The sequence below is a fragment of the Hippopotamus amphibius genome, chromosome 2 (genome assembly GCF_030028045.1).
Source record: "Hippopotamus amphibius kiboko isolate mHipAmp2 chromosome 2, mHipAmp2.hap2, whole genome shotgun sequence".
NCBI classification, from domain to species: domain Eukaryota; kingdom Metazoa; phylum Chordata; class Mammalia; order Artiodactyla; family Hippopotamidae; genus Hippopotamus; species Hippopotamus amphibius.
This window is the reverse complement of record NC_080187.1, coordinates 198,993,637-199,020,275: the sequence shown is the minus strand read 5'-3', so window position 1 is coordinate 199,020,275 and position 26,639 is coordinate 198,993,637. Positions and strand designations below refer to the sequence as shown.

Genomic DNA, 26,639 nt, shown 5'->3' with positions numbered 1-26,639 from the left:
TTTGAATTCATCCAAAGAATTTAACTGAAGTCAATTAAATTAAAATCCTTGAAAAGTTTTAAAAAATCAACTACATCTGCTTTTATAGCAAAGATATAAAAGACAATATCATGTAACTAAGTTTGCCAACTCATAGGAGCCATTTCATGGTCGAGGAGGGCTTTTAGCAAGCAGAAAGGAGGAACTTTTGCGAGGAATATAGTGTTGAATCTAGTAGGATTCAATGTTAGATTTGAATCTAGCATTGGCCAACTAAATATCAAAAGAACTCTGGTGGATTACTTGCTCTTATGCACTTGATCAGTCACACGCTTGCTCCCTCTCCCTGTCTTTCTCTCTCTAAGCCCCAGTTTCTTCATCTGTGGAACTGGAGACAAAATGGGAAAGAAGAAATGAACATTTAATAAAAGTCTTTTAAGTGTTAGGCCCTGTGATGGACATTAGAGACATCCTTCCATTACATCATCCTCAAGGATACAGCAAGGCCAGAATTACTATCTCCATTTCAGGGATTAAAGTACTGAATCTCAAATAGACATTTTTCCAAAGAAGATATATAAGTAGCCAAGAAGCACATGAAATGATGCTTAATATTATTAGTCATTAGGGAAATGAAAATCAAAACCTCAATGAGGTTTTCTCACTCACAAGGATGGCTAAAGTAAAAAAGACAAATGTTGGCAAGAATGTGAAGAAACTGAAACTCTCATAAATTGCTAGTCAGACTGTAAAATGGTGCAGAGCCACTTTAGAAAATAGTCTGGCAGTTCCTCAAATATTAAACATAGATAGAGCTGTATTACTCAGCAATTCTACCCCTAGGTATATACTTAAGAAAACTGAAAACACGTCCATACAAAAACCTGTACACCAATGTTCACAGCAACATTATTCATAGTAGCAAACGTAGAAACAATTCAAATATCAACTGATGACTGGATATATAAATGTGGTATGTCCATCCAGTGGAATATTATTCAGCATAAAAAGAGATGAAGTATCAGTACATGCTAAACATAAACGAACCCTGAAGATATATTAAATGGAAAAAAAACCACACCAGTCTCAAAAGACCACGTATTGGATGATTCTATTTATATGCAATGTCCAGAACAGAAAAATTCATAGTGACATAAAGTAGGTTAGTGGTTGCCAGGGGGCAGGTTGAGGGGAGAATGAGAACTGATTTCTACTAGGTACAGGGCTTCTTCAAGGAGTGATGAAAATGTTCTAAATTAGATAGTGGTGATAGCTGCACAACTCTGAGAATATACTAAAACCCACTAAATTATATACTTTAAAAGAGTGAATTTTATAGTATCTGAATTATATCTCAACAAAGCTGTCACTAAAAATACTGAGTTTCAAAGATTTAAAAATAACAAAAGCATTTCCACGGGTTATGAATATTAAATGAACTAATAAGCTAAAACACTCTGCATGATGTCTCAGACACACTGAAGGTTCTTAATGAAACATGACCTCCTTTTCCCTTTGTCGAATGCAGAAACAATAGAAGTTAAATATGATTTTGATTCTAACCTGATAGCTTAATAAAGCTACCTATCTCTTGTCATCTGATTAGCAAAGAAGGAGCAAAAATACATGTTTATAGGTATATAGTTACAGTCAGGAAAATTGGGACATACACATCATTAGTATGAGACAAAAAGGACTATACATATGAAGCTGAACTAAGTATAATGAAAATATACTGAAGGCAACAAAATTAGTTACATACAACTCTAAAGAATCCCTCCCACATCTATCAGCAATCATCTCACGTACAATGAAGCTGCAGCCATGAACATCACTTCCTTTTTAAAAAAGAATACTGTTGTTCAAATGAATTTGGTAAACTCTAATTTAAATTCCTGTAATCTCAGAATTGAATATTCTAATGTTCAGGAAAGTAGTTACTTTTTAAAGCTCGAAGCAAACAATTAAAAATTTGTGTTCCATGCTATCAGATGGCTCTCCTAAGAACCGCAACAGTGATCAAAACAATACAATAGGCAGATCCTTATATGTGTATTAATTTATCACCCCAGCTGACAGTGAATAATAAGACAGGGAGACCTCTCCCCATGGGGCACCATTACCTCCAGGAAAAGTTCTATTTATTCTTATACCTTCACTGGGGGTGACCACTGAATTATCTGGCAAATAATTTTAACTGATTACTTTATTCTCACATTCATTCATTCATTCATTCAGCATTTCACAAATACCTCTCAAACTTGGTAAGAGTTCCTACTTTGTTTAAATCAGTGTGGGAAGCCCTGGAAGGAGAGCCCAAAACCTAAGGGGACCCAAGATTCTCTATACAAACGGTGATGGAATTTATATGATAAGTGCAGCTCTCCTCAATACAGTCTGTTTTTACTTATATGATCTGTGGATGACCAAAAAGTATTAACACTGAAAATGTTCCTTAACTATCTCTGTCTCCTCCAAGTTTGGCAGAACTTCTTATGCATTACAGGTGCCATAAATGTTTACAGAATGCAGAAATGAAGAAAGAGAAGGAAGAATAGAGAGAATAAGAAAGAATAAATTTTTTATTTGTTTTCATGAAAAAGGAGCCTACTCTTCACCCCCCCCAACCTAACACACAAAATAGATTGCCACACTGGACTGACATAATTACAGCCAATTACAAAGAATCTTGATGATCTATAGTTATCCTTTCTTATCACAGAAAATTTTCATTAAACATTAACAAATATGCAGCACAGAAATCCCTACTATGCCCTTTCTGGACCTACTGCGGGGACTAGATGATCAGATAATAAAGTAAAAGTGGCAGATGCAGACTTGTTTAGGGCACATTAATGAGAAGAATGCTGGGATCTGACCAAGCAGCCAAGGACCAACATTATCAGAAAAACATGTTTAACTTCAAGCAACTGAGGTTGTTCTAATATGTAGATTACGGGGAGGGAGCAGTTTTGGTTTTTGTTTCTTATAGCAATGTGCATGAGCAATGATTCTCAAACAGGAGTGACACAGAGTGTATTATTTTGAAGGGGAAGAGGAATACAAACTGTGAAATTTGAAAAAATATTTCAGCATACCTTTCAGGTTTTATAAATAAACAGAACAAAATGCTCAACCAAATTTTGCTAGTACGATTATAAAGATGATACCACAATAGGCATCTTTGAAAAAAACAATGAACTAAAGGGTCTCAATTTTAAAAAATTAGATTCTTTATACACAAAATCTAAGTATGATAAACCTAAAAATTATAAAATATTATATTAACTGGAGCTTAGTTGCTTTTATACCTTTTCTCCAATTCTAGTATTCTGTATGTGAAGAAAACAAGCTAAGTATAGCTTCTGTTTACAGCAGTGCTACATAGACATATACCTTTTACCTAAAGGGTCATAAAATAATTTAAAACTATATAAACAATAAAGAGGAATTTTTAAAGTACAGTACATCCTATACTTATCAAAAACAATACAAATATTAAATTCATCACTGTAAAGGGAAAACCTGCTACAAATTTCTAGAAAGAAATTCTGTGAGCTTAAAAATAATAAAGTAAAATGTATCTAGTTTTACTTAACTAAGTGTGAAATCATAGGTGCTCAGAAATTCACTCTTACTCTGGTATTTTGAAGTTTAAAGGCTAATGCATAATAATTTTATATTTACTTATTTCATGAGTACCACTTCTCATTCTACCTATAGATTTGCCCAGGGTAACAGCAAAATATTAATCACTTCATTTGTGGCTTGTCTTAACTGTATGCATCATATTACCAATTATAGCAGCAGTTACACCACTTTCTTCAGGCTTATCAGCTGGATCCACTACAATAAAATCTAAAGAATATTATAAAAAGTTTTTAACATCTCTTTTATTTTAGGCTCTTCTACTGGAAAAATAAGAGGAAGGCCAGCTACACTTCAAGCCTCAAATCACACTTAGTATTCTCAGGTCTCTATGCACAAAGAGGCCCCAAATAATTTTCTAGAGACCTGACCAAGCCATGCAGCCAGACCTTGGAGTGGCGGCTGAACCTGGGCACGCAAGCTCACTTATCTGTCCCCAGGGGGATATGCATCATTACTCCATTCGATTTTCCCATACAGTTGGTGGTTTCTCCCTGCTGAGGTAATGCTTAGCTATAAGGAAAAAAAAGGAAATATAATGAGGATGATGCGCCAGTCTAAGAAAAAAATGAATGCTTTGAAACCCAAGACATTGTCTCTAGGGAAAAGATCATGTATTGACATGATATTAGCAGTGGGAGGCCAGTACAGGGAACATCTTGGGGCATGGCCACCTGCGTTTTCTTCATTTTTGAGGACGAAATGAAGCCGTCACCTGCAACACCTGGGAAGTCTGGGAAGACCCATGGAATCAGTCTGATGTGCTACACGAAGCGGGCACCAATCACACTGGCTACAAGGGAGTCCAACAGACCACCCTCTATTTCTAGGAGAGGAAAACCACAACTAAAGACACCCAAGTGCACCAGCTCCCAAACTTTCAAGCCAGTCCCAGACCATCTTCAGTATTATCTGCCATAGCTATACTAATTAGTAGTCTCTTTCCATCTTTTTGTTTGTTTGAATCAAGTTGTTGAAAAAGAGAATGATAATTTTTTTCCGGAATAAAGTGGAAGTAGATACATGGAAACTGAAGTATGTGAGAAGTTCCATTAGAACATAATAGAAAATTGCCAAAAACAGAAACCATTCCCACCCTAGATACTGAGCATGAGGCCTGCTTCTCTTCCTTTATTTTTAAAACTTTTTTTTGTGTGCAGTTGAGTTTTTTTTTTTATTTAAGTAACAGGTGTACAATACAGTGATTCATAATTTTAAAAGTTATACTCCATTTATATTATTATAAATATATTGGCTATATTCCCTGTTGTACAATATATCCTTGTAGCTTATTTCACACTTAATAGTTTGTACCTCTTAATCCCCTACCTTTATATTACCCCTCCCCCCTTCCTTCTCCCCACTGGTAACCATCAGTTTGTTCTTTATTGTGACTCTGTTTCTTTTTTGTTACAGTTACTAGTTTGTTGTATGTTTTAGATTCCACATATAAGTGATATCATATGGTATTTGTCTAATTTATTTCACTTCTTATATTACCCGCCAAGTCCATCCACATATGTCATTCTTTTCATGGCTGAGTAGTATTCCCTTGTGATATCTATCTATCTCACATCTTCTTCATCCATTCAACTGTTGATGGACATTGAGGGTGCTTCCATATCTTGCCTATTGTAAATAATGCTGCTATGAACATAAAGACAACCTATCAAATGGGAGAAAATACTTGTAAATGATATGACTGAAAAGGGGTTAAAATCCAAGATATAAAAACAGCTCATATAAGTCAACAACAAAAAACCAAACAACCTGGTTTAAAAATGAGCAGAAGAACTGAAGAGACATTTTTTCCAAAGAGGACATGCAGATGGCCAACAGGCACATGAAAAGATGCTCAACATCATCAGGGGAATGCAAATCAAAACCACAATGAGATATCACCTCACACTGGTAAGAATGGCCATCATCAAACAGAATACAAATAAATGTTGGTGAGGATGTGGAGAAAAGAGAAGCCATTGGTGGGAATGTGAATTGGTGCAGCCACTATGGAAACAGTACGGAGGTTTCTCAAAAAAAAAATCAACAAAAAGAAACTAAAACCACATGACCCAGCAATTTCACTCCTGAGTATATATCCCAAAACAAACAAACAAACAAACAAACACATATTCTCTTCCTTTAAAAGGGAAACTTACAGAGTTAGAGGGATGATAGAAATGTTAGCACCAAATATAGATTGTCTCTCTAATCAGAAGAAATGAAAAAGATTTTAAAAGGATTGAGAAGGCATCTCGCCTTGGGATTCAGTTATTTAACTCTGCAACAGTATTTCAAATAATTTCAAGAAATTTTAAAATAAAGTTTTTAGCAGTCGTTAGCAGCGTTTCAGCTTCAAAGTAGTTTATTAGTAAAAATTACTCAACTCTATACTTTACTGCACAAGCCTCTGACTTTCATTCACTTAAGAAGTCCCTTCATTCATGCTCATCCAACTCATTTCCATAGCCAAAGTCATGTAAACCAAAACAGCAAAGAAAAGGTTAAGTTTAACAAGAAAGAAATGCACAGAAAAGCAGATTTCAGTAATGAGTTTTCTATTTCACAGTTTTGAATGTGAATCTCCTTTTTTTTGGCTTTATATAAATGCCAGTCATTATTTTAGTATTTAAAGAGGTTGATTTTCTCATCCACTCAACCTCACCTCCACAAAAATGTAAGATTTCTTTCCATTAAATCATTTTAAACAGCTATTTTTAGTCAGTCTGTCCTGCTTAATTTATACAACAATATAACTACTGCTGTTCTTAACTTTGAAATTCTTCCAATATAGCATTTTATATCTCTTTAAAATCTCTAGTTTTTTTTTCTACAGCTAAGGAAATACCTTCAAATCTATAAGCCTCAGTTTCACAAAGTTTAGTTTATAAGAGGGCTACTGACTACAGATTTTCCTGAAAATTGTGCTCCAAATTTAATTTTATTTAAATGACATATTCCAAAGGACCTAATGAAAATTAAAACAGGAAAGAAAATGATAGGGTGAACTGGTTCTTTGGGTGGTTCTAATTTGAAGCTGAGAAATTATAGCAGCAGTATAGCATTGTGTTTTAAGAGTATAGACTCTGGAGTCAAAAACAGCTGAGTTCTACCTCCCCATTCACAACTTCTTAGCTGTTGAGGCAAGTTTGCTAGCTGACTTCTCAAGTTTGTTCTTTCACCCATAAAACAATGTTGCTGCACGTAATGAATGAAATGATTAATACAAACACTCCTTATAACAACTGGCCCATAGGTATGTGCTGAACGAATTATAGTTGTTATATAACCAACATTATGAGAAGTAGAGTCTTGTTTCTTTCTTGGTCTTTGGTTTTGACACAAGTATAATCAAAGCTCTGTGATGGTACTTCAGAAAAATCAAATGTTTCTCTCTCCTAAGATTGCTTAAAGTCTGATGAAGGGGACTTAAAGCTATAATGGAAGGCAAATTTCAAAATTTCTTAAAGATGCCATGGAAAAGATAAAATAAAGGGGGAAAACAAGCAAGGCTTTTTAAAGGAAGTGACATTTGTGCAGGACTATGAAACATGGGCTGGTTTTTTGCAGAAGGAGACAGGAAAATAAAAAGCAGGAAAAATGAAACCATCTTAGATTGATTAACATATAGAAGACAATTAATAAATGTTAGCAACTAAAGAATACAGGAATAAAAATCTCTATTTTATTCTGATCTCACACATGGACATACTGTCTTCATCATCATGAAGATATACTGATGACAACCAAATCAGTTATTCACAACTCCACAAAACTCCAAAGAACCTCTTCCAAATCATTCCGGGAACAAAGGAGCTGTACCCATGAATACTACCCTTTTAAAAGAAGAATACCGTCGTTCAAATGAATTTGGTAAGCTCATTGGAAATACTCTAATTTCAGAATAAAGTGAATTTGTATTTAGTACACTTACCAGAAATGTGCTCTGTATGTAATGACAAAGTCTAGCTCTACCCATCAGTGAAGTCAAGCTTCATTTTTGTCCTAGACTGGCAGAGGGACTTCAGTTTCTCCATTAGTTATGTAACCTCACTGGTGGATAAATCATCATTTATACAGCTTCTGAACCTCATTTCAGCTCCACACCATGCCTTAAAGAAGGCCACTTCTTTCAGTTTCAAAAACTGTCCTTCATAAAAATCCTGTTCCAAATTACCTCTCAGTATCAGCTCATTTGCAGAGCACAGCCATCAGGCATTTTTGAGTCCACTTAACAACCAAGTTCTTCCAGTCTCTCAAGAAGCTACCTGTTTCGCCAGACACTACCTAACTTATCACTCAGGTGGCTCTCACAGGAGTCATCATTTAGCAAAAAAATTCCTAAGAAAAGGGTCACTCTCACAGCTCCTGTGACTAGGCATTAAGTTATGATGGGGCCTACCAATTTAAATGTGATAGCATTACAGTCTTCAAGAAGCTGGCAATTTAGTGGGAAAGTTAGATGTACACGTGAATAATCGTAACACAAGCCGAAACACACAGGGAGCTACAAGTCATGAGAATTCACCAACGGTAGGAATCACAGTATTTATCCACAGTTTAAAGATAGCTCAACAAACAAACATTGAGCATCTGCTATTGTCTATCAGGTGTTGAACAGAGCGCAGGGAGGAAAAATTAATTAAGATATCCTACCCTCAAGAAACGTCCATCTAAAGCAAGTGCACACAAAGGGAACTCTAGTCAATGCTTTCTGGTAGCCTACAAGGGAAAAGAATCTAAAAAAAGGAGGGGGTATATGTATGTGTAGCTGATTCACTTTGCTGTGCACCTGAAGCTAACACAACATTGTAAATCAATTATACGCCAATAAATTTTTTTTTAATGCCCAACTGGAAAAAAAAATAAAGCAAGTGCACACAAATAGCAGATTTCAGTATAACATGTACAGGATGCCATGGACACAGAAAAAAGGAGCTCTGAGTTCAAGATGGGAGTTTAGGCAAGACTTCCTAGAGAAACTAAAATATGAGTTGAAAATTTCAGGAGGTCAGGGTCATAACTGCTTCCATACCAATGAATATTCAAGTAACTAACACAGAATCTAGCAAATGATAGAAATGCAGTAAGTTTTGAAATGAAGTGGTAATCAGTCAAAGAGAGGTGTGGAGGGCATCTCAGAAGAAACAGTGTGAGAAAAAGCATGCAAACATGAAACAGTCTGAACTAAGCAGGTAACTATAAGCAGGCAAATCATATTAGGACTTAAGACTCAAGGCAAGAAGTAACTGGAAATAAAGATGAGATATGTGAATGCCCTGGATTTCACTGAGGTTCTAAAACAGAAACAAGGTTGGTGGTCAAAAAATGTCTAATGTGGTAATGTAAACAAGTGACTTTATTCTTCAAGAGGTACAAAGCACTATGGGAAAGAAAAGGAAGTGATTAATTCCAATTTACAACTGCCAAGGGAGCACATGTTATTTATTAAATTTATGCTAATTCAATGATACTGTGATCACTATGTCCATTTCTTTACGAATTACAGTATTCCCAAATCAAAAGTATAAAGTGTCCATATGGAATGAGGGCTGCTGGATAAAGTGGGAGGAAAAGATAACCTAGCTTTTGATTCAGAGTCCAAATAATATAAATAAATTATACTAGCTAGTTTACAATTATTTGACTACAGAGCCTCAAAAATAACATATAGTACAGAGTCCAGCATGTAGAAAATACTAAAAAAAAACAAACAAAACAAAAAACAACCCTATGAAGGTACACATGAAATAAACAGCTCCTCATTAACTGCAAATTCATGATTAACTCATTACATGATAGAACAAATGAGTTACTCTAAGAAAGTGGTGGCTAGGTAACACAGTCCTAACTTCTAATAAGGAAGGAAGGAAGGAAGGAAGGAAGGAAGGAAGGGAGGGAGGGAGGGAGGAAGGAAGGAAGGGAGGAAGGAAGGGAGAAAGATAAAGAAAAGAAAAGAAGAGAAAAGAGAAGAGAAGAGAAGAGAAAGAGAAAGAGAAAGAGGAGGGGGAGGGGGAGGGGGAGGGGGAGGGGGAGGGGGAGGGGGAGGGGGAGGGGGAGGGGGAGGGGGAGGGGGAGGGGGAGGGGGAGGGGGAGGGGAGGGGAGGGGAGGGGAGGGGAGGGGAGGGGAGGGGAGGGGAGGGGAGGGGAGGGAAGGGAAGGGAAGGGAAGGGAAGGGAAGGGAAGGGAAGGGAAGGGAAGGGAAGGGAAGGGAAGGGGAGGGGAGGGAAGGGAAGGGAAGGGAAGGGAAGGGAAGGGAAGCAGGAAAAAAAATTGCTAGCTTTGACAACCGGAACAATTTCTTGTGAGTGTACCTTATGGAAAGCACAAAATATTTTCAAGTAAGAACTATGTAAATGCACAGATATGCAAGTTCCATTTTTGGCTAAAGAAGCATTTAAAATGAATTTTAAGACCTCTAACACAATAAATGTGGGAGAGAGTGTGGTGAAAAGGGAACTCTCCTGCACTGTTGGTGGGAATGTAAGCTGGTACAGCCACTATGGAGAACAGTTTGGAGGTTCCTTGAAAAACTAAAAATGGAACTACCATATGACCCAGTAATCCCACTGCTGGGCATATACCCAGAGAAAACCATAATCCAAAAATAAACATGTACCATAATGTTCACCGCAGCACTATTTACAATAGCCAGGACATGGAAGCAACAGATGAATGGATAAAGAAGATGTGGCACATATATACAATGGAATATTACTGAGCCATAAAAAGGAATGAAATTAAACTATATGTAATGAGGTGGACAGACCTAGAGACTGCCATACAGAGCGAAGTAAGCCAGAAAAACAAATACTGTATGCTAACTCATATATGGAATCTAAAAAAATGGTGATAAACCCAGTGACAGGGCAAGAATAAAGATGCAGATGTGGAGAATGGACTTGAGGACACAGGATTGGGGGCGGTGGGGCAAAGGGGAAGCTGGGAGGAGGTCAGAAAGTAACAAAGACATAGATACACTACCAAATGTAAAATAGAAAGCTAGTGGGAAGTTGCTGTATAACAAAGGGAGATGATGGGTGATGCTTTAGAGGGCCAGGACAGGGAGGGTGGGAGGGAGTTGTGGGAGGGAGAGGATACAGGGATACATGTATAAATACAGCTGATTCACTTTGGTGTACCTCAAAAACTGGTACAAGAATGTAAAGCAATTATATTCCAATAAAGAGCTTAAAAAACAAACGGAAAAAAGAAAAACACATAGGCTGATTTTGCACTAGTTAAGCAAGAGAAGAAAAACTGAAAAGGAAATAGAAAACACATTAGACACAAAAATCTAAAAATACATTGGCTGCTTGGCTGTCTGCCTGACAAGGCTGTTGAGGTAGAATGACTACTGATTTGATCCAGACAGGTGAGTCTGAGGAAGTAACACACACATGAACAATACAACTACTAACTGAAAAATCTATAATGAAATATTTCTCCACAGATAAGAAGTTCAGAAGATTTCTGACAACCACTCTGTAAATTAGGTAAATATCACTGTTTGATGCTGATCAAATGGGCCAGATGTCGAAGTATGATTGAAAAAAAGATAAAAGATATTTCAGATGAATGGCACGTATCTCAGATTCAAAGCACCCATTAAAGGGAAGAGAGGCCCTTCATCTGTGTAGTTTCTAGTTCAATCATATCCAAAGACTCAAGAGGCACCGATCTTTTAACATGGGTTAACAGAAATAAGTTAATTTGCTCAGACAAAATTCTTTCCTAATGAATCATTGCCCTTCAGTTAGCTCTTTTATTTAACATTTACAAAGGTTGATGTTGACGTTTACTGTATGTCACTGCCAGGGGACCAAGCTGTGTCTGTACTTAGAAATAAGACAATGGAGATGAGGTGGAGTCATAATCAACACTGAAGCTTACCTTCCTTTTACTGCCAAACACATCCAGGCCTACCAGCCTCATCGAAAATACTGCAGAGCCAATTAAATCAATCACTGTACCGAATACAAGATAAGCCTTCTGCACTGCAAGAATTGATAGAGCAAAGATAACAGAAAAAAAAAATGATCCAATAAAAATTATCAACAACGAAACTTTATTTAATATGCCTCCCTATTTCTCAGTGGACACATTATTTAGGTGAATATGATCTCTTCACAAAATAAAAACATTTTTTTTAACATCTGAAAGCTTTCCTAAATCTTCTGTGATCCGCAAAACTGCTTTTGAAATTATACAACTTTTAAAACAATAGTTCTCATATTAATAGCTGCAGGAAATTAAAAGACTTTATCCAAAATTGAGGGAAATGTTATTACAAATTTTAATTTACCAATAACAGAAAATGTTTATTGAATATAATCAATCTGCCAGGTACTATATTAAGCTCTTTGCACTGGGTATGTCTTTTAATTCTCAAACCAATCCTGTAACTTAGGCATAATCACTATCCTCCATTTATATATAAAGACTAAAGAAACCAGAGCCAGAATTTTGAATCCAGGTAGTCTGACATCAGTCTTGCTGCAGGTAAATAGCTCTTACCTACAGTAATGAAATAGTTTTGTTCATTCAAAGCAGATTGTAAAATTCCATTATTGTGAGAGGTCATTTTCTATCAAAGTGAGTAATACCTAATTATAGACATGATTTTTACTGTAAAGAAAAACTTAGTATGCTTTTTTCTACCTTTTTTATTTTAATGGGTTTTAAGGATCCTGGCAGTTGAATTTTAACATCAAGCATATTTTTCTACTTTAGTCCTATTTTTCTTCATAAATAAAACTTGCCATTAAATGAATAAACTTACATGGTTAGCAGTTTGACACTGAGGCCAAACGATGATAACGCATTCTCTGGAATGTGGAAACTTTGAAATCTAGAGACTTAGTAGTTAACTCAGAAGAGGTATTCAAGAAAAGTTGTTAATAAATCATTTCATCATTTTGTTCCCAGACTTCTCAATTACTTTATCGCAACTAAACAAAATATCCGTTTCCCAGCCATTAAATTATGTAGGAAAAAATAAAATAAAGCTGCAGTCTAATTAAAATGAGAATAGTAATTACTATATAAACTATAATAAACTATAATCTCTAAGGGCAAGATCTTATAGTTTTCATATATCATCTAAACAAAGGATTATTAAAAGAAAACATATACTTGGAAAATATTATACAACATTATCTACCAAAGGAAAAGAATGGTACATAATTTATGAACCACTGAGTCCCATAATCTTATTTATAAACTAGGTATATTAGGAACGTGGAATTTATCTGTATATGAGAAAATGTTCCTATGTGGAACCCAGGGTAAGTATAGCATGATGGTTTAAAAGCATTAGCTTTGGAGTCAAGGAGACCAACATTTCCCTATCATTACTAACAGTATTAAGAAAGTACTTAATTTTGTCATGCCTCAGTTTTATTCATCTGTAAAATGAACATAACACCAATCTCATATGTTTTTCCTGAGGATTAAATGAGACAATGTCATAGGAAAAATTAGAACAGAATCCAGCATAGTAAGGTCCTGTGTAAATGGTAATCTGGGAACTGAACAGGAGATAAGAAAAATGGCATTTTCTTCCTTCTTTTCTGAGTACAGGTGGGAAAAGTATATCTTTTTCGTCTTACATTTCACTACATAATCCTCTCCTATTACCTAGCATCCCCCTGCTCTCCTGGTGCCCAGAGTACTCAACTCTTTAACTATTGATCCCTGCAGTGATTTGTCGTCTACAGTATATCACACTCCAAAATGACTGAATTCCCTTCTCTCTCAATTAAAACTTGTCTGCTAGGAATTAAGCAATCCAACTTGACTAAGTTTTAATAACACATTAACATTCTGACATTATGCTTATTAACCCAAATCAATTGCTAGCAGAATATGTGACACTGTGACAAAATTAAAATTTGGGCAAAAATAGACCAGTCTTTGCTAAGAATCTGCATACAGATTTGCTCCTTTAAGTCATTTCTACTAGTCACAGCTTCTCCCAATATAATCCAATGTCCACCAGGTTCTGAGTATTTTCAAAATAGATCTGTAGTGCACAAAGGACAATGATGTGGACAGATCTATGATAGCTTCTTGTCATGAAAAAGTGAAATTCATAATTAAAAACAAAGTATTCAAAGTGAAAATTATGTTTAAGTAAATGAGTTTGGATTTTCTTTTCTCAATTAAATCGAATTATGTTCGTACAGCATGATCTAGAACATAATGTCTAAACAATATTCTATTTTATATGCATCATTAAGCTTATTAAATACAAAGTCTGAGTCCAGAATAGTTCTTTTGCAGATAATGTTGTCTTTTTCATCTTGGTATTTCCCATGCTCACATAGAATGCACTCAATAAAATATGAAGATACACATGGTATATTAAAACACTTATGTGAAAAACTATTAGAATCTGTGCTATACCAAACCAATTTCATAAAAGTGAACTGCCTGCCCATTGGTTTTCCACAGAAAAACAAGGCTACCTAGGCCTTACTGAAAGGATGGAACCTTTCAACTGTTATGCTCTCAAAAGACAGCAATCTAAGCTGCCCTACTGCAGCTCCTCTGTATCTGAACAGTCACTGAGATCAACTTGCAGCTTGGCCATGCACAATCACTCACAGTTAGCAGAGAGCTGAGGGCATTCCAAGCGAATTACTTCCTACCTCCAAGTAATCTGCCAAAATATCTTATCCACCTTCAGGCAGTTAACCCAGGGCCTATCCAGAAAAAGCCACCTGAAGCTTGGCTCCTTTGCACTATGGTGTCAGATCATTAAAAATTCACATTACCTAGAAATTTAAGTGAAATCAGGTCACAGGGCCAGTCGAGCATGCAGGACAGTCCCAAACCTAGGACTTTCTACTCTAATCTAGGGAGCTAGAACTCTAATCTGCGAAAAGCCTCATGCTTTGAAACTGAAAAATTTCCAGTGTGATTCTCATTTCTACCTTCCCAAGATCTGATGAAGAGCAGAGAATTTACCTTCCTTCTAAATCACATTATAGAAAATACAAACCATACGCCCCAGAAACATTCCTGTGATCATTCTGAAGGTTTAGTTCTTTCTTTATGGTATCTAAAAGAAGTAGGGGGTTAGCCCCTTATTCACATGCAACTTTTGGTAACTCCTCTCTTTTGGCCCTCTCCCCACTTACAAAGTATTTATTCTTTTCAAGATACATAAACCAAACTGACCAATTCCTCTATGCCACAAAGGCAAACTATGAAATCTTATCAAGGTCTGCTAATGAAGTTTCTCTGAGTCACTGTCACTCAGTCAGAGTATACCAAGGGCCTCAGTTTGAATTACCTCTCTCTTTAGGTCTTAGGAAAGATAAGCAAATACCACTACCCCAGTGAATCTAAAATTTCTTTTTTATGCCTGCAACAAATCCCTAAGAAAAGCTGTAGGTACTATGATTTCATAGAGTATGGTCTGAAACTCCCTGGGATGCAGCTGTTCCACACCTCTGTCCAGGGAGAAATAACAAGACATTCCACCAAGAAACCAACCAGAAGTAAGTCAATTCAGGCCTAGCCAGCTCTACCAGAGGTGAGCTCCAACTTAAAAAAAAAAAAAGAAAAAAAAAGGTAGAACAGGATCAGAACAAGCCAGAAAAGGGAGGACATTCAAACATGCCTTCATCTTAAGACCCTGCACATGGTACTAACACTAAACATACTGCATCTGGGACAGGATATTAATGTGTTTTTCACTCACTGAAACTACCAGTACATTTCTTGTTCACAGTTTTAGCCCAGTAACCCACACACTGCAATCTGAATCTCCTATTATCACAATCAACTTTTTTTTTCTTTTCACTTAACAATTCAATAAATGTTGGGAATATTCTGAAGGGGAGGCTTCCAAGTACCTTAATTTTAACATCTCAGTTTCCTCGTTTGTATGAGATGAATCAAGTCCATTTTTAGCTTTCCACAGCCAGTGCATTCACTCTATCTAGATCCAGCCCAAACAGCCTATAAACACAGACTGAGCCTCCCAAATTAAAGGATTTGTGGAACTGGAAAGAAGGCAGCAGACTACATTACTACTGTTGCATTTTTTTCTTTCTTGTATTCAAAAGTCTCATTTTCCCCAATTAAAAACAAATAAACTTTCAACCAAATTCCTAAGAGCCTAGTTGTAGAAGAAATAAGTAATGGGCACTACAGAAAAATGACTCCAGTTTCTTAAGTGCATAATAAGCATTTGTTAAGATTCTGTATTAAAAGCAAAAATGCTGTACACATTAGAACAGAGGCTATTAACACAAGGCAAGAAGATTCAGTGTCTTATAGTTTCACACTATTTGTGATGCTACTCTATTCTGCCAGGGCTTTTAAAGGCAAAAGCATGATCCTCTCTCCTGACTATGGTACACTTAAAATGTTTAAAACAGAATTCTGTAAAATAAAATCTAAATAATCAGATGAACACGAAGTCTAGGGTTTCTTTGAACCCTGATTGATCATGTTAATTAAATCTTTCCTAATCACGTGCTTTATTGAACCATTACCTTTCAAGGCAATCCATTATGACACTAATCAGATATATTATACATTGCTCTGCTATGAGTATGCATGCTGAGAAAGCTACATCTTTACAACTTGTTAGGTAATCTAGGAATCATTTTTACTTTTTCCAAATTTCCTCAGTCAGGTTTCCTATGACACTAAATTTTCTACATATTTTCTCATTAAAAATATGAGGACCATTTGAATCTTGAATTAAAATATCATTTAATCCGGGACTTCCCTCATGGTACAGTGGTTAAGAATCTGCCAGCCAATGCAGGGGACACGGGTTTGATCCCTGGGCTGGAAAGATCCCACATGTCGCGGAGCAACTAAGCCTGTACACCACAACTACTGAGCCTGTGTTCTAGAGCCCGCAAGCCACAACTATTGGGCCTAGAGCCCAAGTTCCACAACAAGAGAAGCCACTGCAATGAGAAGCCCATGTACCGCAACGAAGAGGAGTCCCTGCTCAACGCAACTAGACGAGGCCTGTGCGCAGCAACAAAGACCCAACTCAGACAATAAATAAATAAATAAATAAATAAATAAATAAATAAATAATTTAATCCATTATATACCGCTTAATGCCCATTATAACTTCTTTAATTATGCTCCTGCACAAAGTAATGCTTTCATTTGCTTTTGAGTTGGGATTCCTAATAGTTGACTTAAGTACAATTATGATTTACAATAAATGTAAATGATTTGAATAAGAACATTTAATGACATTAACTAAATCTCATAACTTTAATATTTTTTATGAAGAAAGAGAGCAAGTTAAGCTACCTTTTACAATTTCTATTTATTGTAATATACAATTCAATTATATACAATTGAATATAATATACAATTCAAATGTGTTCAATGTTCATCTCAAAAAACCTAAAATGCTATATATGACAATAGGTTAAGGTAAATAATCTGAACTAGTTTAATTAGTTAATAGTTAACCTAGGCCACAGGTTCAAATTAACTAAATATAAGAATAAGTTAAACTATTTGATGTTAAGAGATAAAAATTCTAACATTCTTATAGAAAAGCCTAAGCTAACTAAAAGTAATTACAGTATTATTCTTTAAATAGCACAGAACTTAATAATACACTGTCCTGTTTGCAATATTAATAATCATCACTACTGTGCATACTTCCAACTAACTGCTTCATAGGAAATAAGAAATATATATTTTTAAAAGATCAGATGTCCCATTCCCTTCCTAAGATAGGATCTTAGTACCTTTACAACAGCTGACATCTTAGCCCTTCTAGCTTCAGCAGCTGACCCCACACACTGAAGCACAGCTACAAATGCCCAGAGACAGAAGACCCACTGGGAAAAATTGTACTCTGCTCAGCTTTGCATGCATCAGTGGGCTTCACAGTAGATAAATATATCCCACAGCCAGACTAACTGACACAATGAAGCAAAAAGGGAAATTTGAGATTTAGCCACTTCATCTTAAACCTCTTTTTAAGTAACGGGTGTCTTGTTTTCACTTCAGCTTTCACACATACAAAAAAATATGCCCCCAAGGATCCATCCACATTTCTAATACTAACCATTTTAAAAACACTTCTAAAAACCTTAACTTATACTGCACCATATTTTATTATGATTTTAAAAGATTCACAATTATAGCCTCTGTTTTTCACAAATGGCACAAAATTTTTGACAGCACAGAGGCAAGTTTCTGAAAATTTATTATTGGTTCTTTGTACGTGTATTTAAAACAAGACTTCTCTAAAAGCTTAGAAAACAATTTGACAAATCAGGTAGAATCTTTAAAAATCCAAGGTGAAGTTATGAATTAGCCTACTGATGTTTTTCTCAACTCCATTTCCAAGAAGTCTCCCCAGTTCTCCACTACATCTACCTCAAGAGGCTCTAAGCCAGAACTCCCTCTAAGAAGTTGTTTGTCTAAAATACCTAACCCCAGGGATCACCAGAATAGCCTCACCTAGATTCTCAAACTCTTCCTGTGGGGCCAGCTTCTTGAAACTGGTGAAAAACTGAAAATTGCAGAAGAGTTTCCTAAGTAGGATTAGCATTTTAGAGGAGAGGAGGGAATTTTTCCACATCTCATTGAGATTATAAATGGCAGTCAATTTAATAATCCTCAACCCTCATTTCTCACTCAAGTCAAAATCTGTCGTTGCATCTTTCTACTTTGCTTCTCAGGGAAAGAAAGGTGTCAAGAATCAGCTCTAGGTAATGTGTTTAGGTTTATCACTAAAAAATTAACTTTAGGACCTTCTAATATTTTTCTCTGACATGCTTACTACTATCTTTCCCTCACCCCAAGCCCTCTTGCTAATATTTTCCCATGTAAATACTCAATTCTGAAACACAGATTATCTTGCTTTCTATATATTCCCAAGTTGTTGATGTCCTCAAGAACACACACAAGGCTTTTGGTTTTTTTGGCCTTTGATGTTTCTCACTCCCTATCACCCAAAGGTACAAATAGTGCTGTGCACACAAAGTGAAGGAAAAATATTGACGAAAAGAATCTTTTTCTTACTTGCTAATGTCACCTATTAAATGAGTTGTACAGTTTCCTAAAAAGAGAAGTTCAACAGACACTCCAGCCTTAGAAATACATGGATTTTCAGTGATGTCACAGGCCACTAGGATGACTATTTTGGTCTAAATTCTCATTATAAATGTTTCTAGAAAAATAATCTCTGCACATCCCTGACCCTTCTCTTCCCTCCTGTATTTCCTAACCTGCTCTCCTACAACTCTTTATTTCCTTCAATTAATTTATTTATGTATTCAGTGATCTATTTGTATATATACTTTTTAATTAAAACTTTTCTTTTGAGACAACTGTAGATTTACATGCAGCTGTAAGAAATAATGGAGAGATTCTGAGTACCCTTTACATAACTTCCTTCACCTTGTAATATCACAACCACGATATAAACACTGCTACAATCTACTAATCTTATTCAGATTTCCTCAGTTGCTAAAAAAATCTGTATGCACACATGTGTGGGGTTGGTTCTCCACACTTTTATCACACGTGCAAGTTCATGTATCCAACACCATAATCATGATACACAACAGTTTCATCAGCACAAGGATCCCTCTTGTTGCCTTTTATAACCACATCCTCCTGTCTCCTTAACCTTTGGCAACCAACAATTTGTTCTCAATTTTATAATTTTGCCATTTTGAGAGTAGTATATAGATGCAAGCACACAGTATATAATCTTTTGAGAATGGCTTTTCTTTCCCCACTCAGCCTAATTCACTCAATGTCAATCTAAATCATTGCATTGATTAATTGTTCATTCCTTTTTATTGCTGAATAGTATTCCATGGTATGAGTATATCACAGTCTAACCATTTACCCAGTGAGAGACATCTGGATTGTTTATAGTTTGGGCTATAATTAATAAAGGTGCTATGAACATTCATGTTCAAGCTTTTGTGTAAAGGTTTTCACTTCTCTGGGATAAGTGAGTGCAATTGCTCAGTTGTATGGTGATTGCATTTTAGTTACATAATGCACTGTCAAAGTGTCTTCTAGAATGGCTATACCATTTTACATTCTCAATGTATATTCTCCTTTACTTCCTTAGGTTAAATGCCTCACTGGCAGAGCTATGCAGAGACACAATGTATTTTTTTAATGGGTATATAAATTCATCTTCATAAGTGTATTTGGGGCACTGTTTTCCTTCTAAGTGATCAATGTAAATTGGAAAGTTAAAAGCACATTGTATGAAGAAAGGAGTTGGGAAGTTCAGATGAGCTGCAATGTCCTAAAACTGTTCAGTGCAGCAAGTTTGACCAAAGGAATCAGGGACAGATTTTTTAGAAAGATATAAACAGATACAGAGGATACACATAACAACATGCAAATTATGAGTGCATATATACGTATATCCCTCCAATATCTCTAGGGAAAAGTAAATTACAGACACCTGCTACTATGCCAGTACTTGAAGATGTTTTCTAGTAACTTTGTAAAACACCTAAAGATAAATCTTACTATAAAATGAATTAAAACAAAAGCTTATATTTAATGTGCTCCTATCTTATCTAAACAAACAGGCGTGTATGAGTACATGTACACACATACACATAAACACACACCAGGAGTAAAACTGCTATGCACTTAATGCCACTAAGGGACTGCATAATTTAATTTCTTTGAAACCATTAGCCTGTATGAAAGGAAAATAAAAAGTAGATGGGAAGCCTTTGGTGTGAGTACATTTCACTTATGTAAACCTGAGAAGACATTTATAAAAATTATCACATAAATACAGCACTACATTTTCTTAAATCTTTCAGGTAAAAGAAAGAATTAAATTGAAGATAAGTAGTGTATCAAATCAGAAATCTTCTCAAATACAAAACATTAAGCCCTGTACATCAAAAACTTTAATTATATATTCTATAAACTGCAACAAAAATCCATAATTTATATTTATCTTACCAAAATGTTCAGATACAAACTAGAATATGTTATAATATTTTTATTGCACACAGCTTTGGGATATCCCTCAGTTGGGAGTGCAGACTCTCACTAAAGCAACAGTACTTTTCTGATGACTGTGCCATTCTCACATTATCCTCTCATCACAGGTTCTCTCTATAGACTTCTCCACAGCTATTCTCTGAAGATTTCTCTCTGAAAAGCAGCCCCACTGCCACATCTCAACCAAACTGCCTAATTTTCACCTTTTCCTCTCCTAACGTGGTAGGCTGAATTCACTGCAGCTACGGTTTTACATTACTATTTTGAGAAGTAGATTTTTAAAAAAATTCCAGATTATAGAAAACTAAGGGAATAATAGGATTTCAGATGAAGGAAATCTGCCATTTGCCTAAGAAAGCAATTATCAATATAACATTTGAAGACAAAACAACAGGAAAACAACTCACCTAATAAGTAACTTAACATTCTGTATAGAGGCAATGAAGCCCCGGAAATTTTAGAAATAATTCACCACCACCACAACCACCAATCACCACGTCTGGATATTAAAAAAAGCAAAAACACAAAACAACCCTGGTACGTTCCACAGAATTTCACATATATGATTTATTACCTCATCAAAAAACTGATAGCGTTGCTAATGTTTAAAGTTTTTTTTTATTTTTTGTTAAATTATCTAGAACAAGATTGGCAAACTACAGCCTGTAGAGCAAATCCAGGCCACCAACTGTTATTTTTATAGCCCATGAGCTAAGAATAGTTTTTCACATTTTTAAATGGTTATATAAGTACCTACATAATATCACTGATTTTGCCTTCTGGGCTGCAAACTCTAAACTATTTACAGTCTGGCTTTTTGCAAAAAGGTTTGCTAACCCTTGATCTCAGGAATCAATATAGAAAAATACGTAATAGAAATTGATGAAATTTATAACTATAAATAAAACTAATTGATTTAATTTGCTGTTAAGTGGCTTTGAACTCTACTTCCATTTAATTGTGATTCCCTAGAAATTTCATACAATCTGAGGAGTCTGACAACCCTCCAGAGGTATTCTCAAAGTGAAAAACAAGTAAGTAATTTAAGAATGACTGTTACATACTTCACCACACTACACCATGCATATGCCAATAGCCAAAAAGTATTTTTCAAGAGGACAGTATTACATAAAAACATGGCCATATATATGAGAAAGCCCCACACAATACAGGTAGAACAGTAAATTCTACTATTCTTTAAAACCTAAAATTCCAAATAACAACACCACCAAAACAAACCCAACTTGGAAGTCACAGAAAATGTGAGCTATGATAAACAAAGGCTGAATTTTTAAGAAAAAAAGAAATAAGTTGAGATGTGACGGTGATTACAAAAATGGTGGACTGACACTCAAATTAAGCAACAGTTTTTACTTAAAATGTGAGGCTTATTATATAATAGCAACATAGTACAAAGACTATACAACTGAATGGTAACTACTATGAATATCTTCAAACAATAACATTTCTATAATTTAAACCAAAGCAATTCAGGATAAGCTTCCAAATTTTTAAAAAATTCACTTTTATTTTGTGGCTAATTAAAGCCTGCATAGACATTGTGACCACTAACCAACCTAGTACTAAGCCTTCACTTTGAAAGACGTTCCAGAGTTTTCAAGGTATAAGGAGTACCAGTCACACCTCTCCCTACTCCCAGTCCTTATGACAATCACGTATTATTCAACACTCCCAATTGAGAACCACTGAGCTAGATGACGTCTAAGATCCATTTCAGCACAAATATTCCATGAGAATTTTAGTTCATACTTAAATAGCATTTATTTTTAACAAAACGCTCAGAAAACGTATAGTAGATGATAAAGACATTATTATAACCACAAGCAGTGAATCTGAAACATTACCATATCGAAGACATGGTCTGATAACGCTGCTCTAGGACTTTTCCTAATGAAAATAGTGTCCCAAATTCTCAACTGTGTGACATGGTGTGGTTCTGAGATTATGCACATCAAGGAAAACTGTCAGGTTTACAGAAGTTCCTTAATGAAAAAAATCATTCTTTTGTTCTCAAGTAACCAAGTAGCCACAGCCCCTGTCATCCACCCCACTATAAGCAGAACTCAATATCCTCAGCGTTCATGTTCACTTGGTGAGAATCAGACACAAACAACTGAAAGATTCAAGGAAGAACGAATTATCAGATCTATGCCACTGACCCACTATAACACCGCGCAGATCAGTAAACATTACTGTTGACCATGGAGCATATCCACATGAGCGATGATGAACAAATGGTTTGGGTAAATAAATAAAAATAAAGGTGATCCTCCTTTATAAGTCCCTGGAGATACCACTTTGCAAGGTTTCAGAGTTAAGCCAATGTTGTGGCCTGATGAAAATATTCACTAAAGACCAGATACCTTAGAAAAAAAATACCAGTTAAATATCACTCACAGATAGTGTGCCTATCTCAGGCCTGAGTCAATGGCATTGTTGGTCAATCTTTTCCTAAATAGCCCATAATACAAAGCAAATACAAAAGAAATTCAGTGGAAGTTGAATATCATGCAAGAGACTAAAAATTTCACCAAGTCCTTGAAAATGATGTTAAAGAATCATTTAATCAAACACAAAAGCCATTGACAGATTGGGACTTAACTGAATTAGAGTCAGTTAATAACTGAAGAGAAAATCAACAAGGTTCAAATGTGAAGTAGAAGATTTCTATATTATCATACAATTTTCTGAAGGGAAAAATACACGAAAAAAATTCAACAATTAATTCTTTGTTCACTTAAAATCTAGTGGATAATATAAATTATGGTTTCTTTTAATATTACTTTCTAATTTTAGCTTTAGTTTTCAAAATAAAGCCCCAAACATTTTTTCCCTCTATCTTCTGAAATCCTGGCATCTCTTTGAAGCAATTATTTAATTCTCTTAAATAATTCACGCCAGAACTAATTACCCTTAGATAAAAGGGACCCGAGTCTATACAGGAGTATCTCTGAAACTCTGGAACCTCTTTCAAAGTGAGGTACTAGTTTGGTCTCTCCCAGACTGGGTAGAAAAGAAACCATCAGCTCATCTCTGGCTTACAGGAATGGTTTCAGAAAGAACATCTATCAAGTCATTTTAACTATGAAAAGAGGCTGCTTTTCAGGCTGAGGAGACAGGGTAGGGGCAAAGAAAAGAAACAATGTTGTCAGGAACAGAGCATTACAAATAAAATGCATATAGGTGTTGAAAGAATACGTCCCAAATCACTAAGAAATAAAGTAACCTGTAATATAGTGGCCAGATAGGACAATGTAAAACAATTTGGAAAGACTGGAGGTAGAACCCAGAAGTAGACACCAAGAGACAAGAACACCACATCCCTACCCTTTCCCACTTTTCAAATCTCCTCTCTGCCCAATTTGCCTCTCCAGTTTTATATTATTTTAACACTTTCAAGGGGAAAAAGGGGGATCAGATGACAGTGATTAAACCCTTGGATCCACCATGCCCAAAATCAATCTACTCCTAGTCATTTGGGATATGCAAGTCAATAATTACCACTTTTTGTTGAATATAGTTTAAGTTAATTTCTGTTACTTATAAGAGAAATTCCTGACTAATACACTGGATTAAATGCTATGCCTCAATAAAACTGTTCTTGATCTTTTCTGGCTGTGCCTTATCTTAATCGCTTCTGAATTTCTATAAGAACTTCTTTTGTATCACTCACATTCTATCATGTATAATAATTATTGAAATTACTTCTTCTACCACACTAATATAACGAAGTCTATAAAGATATACCGAGTCTCATTCACTTTTACATTCTGCCATACAGTATTTTCACACAGAGCAGAATAAAGAGATGGATTGGGTACACATGAAGGAGAAAGAAAAATGTATTCAATAATTCAGACTGGTTCATGAGAGTCTAAACAGTAGCCAGAGGGAGAAAAAGATATAAAAGCTGTAACGTAGGAAAAGGAGCAAATGAACAAATGGTTGAACGTGAGAGGTAAAAAAAAAAAAAAAAAAAAAAAAAAAAAAAGCAATGCAGTAGAAAGGGGCTATGAGCTAAGTTAGAATCAAGAGGGTTAGATCCCTGTTTCCTAATTAACTACTCTTTCAGTTTTCCTGGTTTTGGTTTCTTCAATGGTAACTAGGTCTGGTTCACTCAAGTTTTTCCCAGTCCCAACATTTTGTGTCTGTAAGCGTCCAAAGATGAGAGAACATAGATCAATGAATAATAACTCATCCTTTGTTGAGTCTTGGGGTTAATAAAACACTGGACAAAGTATGAAGGCCTTATCCTTACGAAACACTGTCAAACCAGATAGTAAGCTATACTATCTCCCCTAAGCACAATCATTTTCATCATCTCATCTACCGAAAGAATATCTGTATGTCAAAGTTAGAGATCTTTTGAAGGCAGAGTTCTATTATGCTTTGATATTCTGGAAATGGTGATTCTACATTTTTTTGTAACTAGGAGGTTTCTGGAGTAGTTATAAAGTTTAGTGTGTAGGCAGAATCAAGCATACAAAAGAGTTTTCTTTGAAATTTGGTTGTTTGAAATACTGAATATATAGGAAAAAAGTGTACTTGGGTTTAAATTCTCAGACAAGCCCACAGGAACCTATTTAAATCCACAATGAGATGAAAATAAAATGCAGTAGCTGCTAACAGAAGGGCCCTTTAAACTCTTTGGTAAAGAAGAGTGGCAGAGCTGAGCAAAGAGATTCCAACAACAATGTAAGGACGGTTTGTTTTTAAGTCAAATACTTATAAGACAGAGGTTTCACAATGCAACAACTGGACCCAATCTGTTAAATTAGCTAAGATGCCTAAAATGAGTTATAAAAATATATCCAGCAGTATTATTTAACCTCGTGCTACTTTACATCTCAAAGAACTCTCATGTATTATCTTTTATTTTTCCCTTAACACAACCTATAAGCAACTCCAGTGTTTCCTCCATGGAAAACTAGTTTCCCATAGGCTAATGATGCTTTTCTTTTTTTTTTTACAAAAAGGCGTCTATGCATCATCTGATTTGGGAATGTGATAGGCTGAACACAATTAAATAAGTCCCCCCTGCCGTTTTCCAAAAGTACAATCCCTTTTATATCTCAAGGTACAATCTCAATCTCTAAGAGGGGGTATGTGATATACAGTGCTTTCCAAAGTTATGTCACTATAGAACTTTTTTTCATGGTCACCTCTCAAAAGCAGTGTCTCTATACTTATAGTTTAGGAAAATGCTGAGCTAGTAAAACCCTGAAGGCATTATACAGAAAGAACAAGTCACCTTATATGCCTAACATGCCTAATGGAAGAACATTTGACTGGGAGTCAGAATACATGGGTTCTACACTCAGTTTTGCGACTTACTGACTCTGTGACCTCAGGAAAAAACAAAATTTTCTTGCACCTTAATTTTATCATTTGCAAAATACCAATTGTAATTCCAGTTGCAGCCTTCTTCAAGGCTGAATAAAAGATATTACATGAGACTACAGAATTATAAAATTCTAGAGCTACAGAAGACCTTTGAGACTATCCAGCAATACCTTATCTGAAAGGTAAAGGTTATTTTTCAGGATCTGGATTAAAATTCAGATCTCTTAATTCTCAGCCATGTATTTTTTCCTATATCACTATATGCTGCTTCCAGTTTTTAAAAGATCAAATACTAACAAAACATCTCTAGAGGCAAAATAGGTCTGAGAAAGAAACACAAATGAAGGTCTCCTCAGAAAAAAGGAAAACTGAAGGTACTATCTTAAGTTTCTCACTGAAAATGTATGCACACACTACCTAAAATAAGCAAAGTTTTGATAGACATGGAGGGGTAGACAGATAAGAGTGGTTTATTCCATAATAACTTGGGAATCAAAGGGAGGCAATTTTATAAAATAATTTGTCTCTATGTCCAATTAATAAACTGCTCCTACTGTCACCAAAAATACATCTAATCAACAATAGATAAAGAAAAGCAAATATTACTGAAATTAATGAAGGGCCCAAGGGTGGAGAAATGCACCAAG

The 26,639-nt window shown here is 35.5% G+C and overlaps 1 protein-coding gene across 11 annotated transcripts in view; it reads right to left on the bottom strand.

Moving 5' to 3' along the window:
* The window catches only part of TCF12 (transcription factor 12), a 375,921-nt gene that overhangs the window by 166,981 nt on the left and 182,301 nt on the right, over positions 1-26,639 (bottom strand). For 7 of the 11 annotated variants that reach the window (XM_057722459.1, XM_057722462.1, XM_057722457.1 and 4 more), the window contains one exon: positions 287-367. The exons of the other annotated variants lie outside the window; for them this stretch is intronic. In XM_057722459.1, coding sequence (XP_057578442.1) covers positions 287-367 — 81 coding nt within the window. The remainder of the gene's footprint in view (positions 1-286; positions 368-26,639) is intronic. 11 annotated transcript variants of the gene reach the window in all.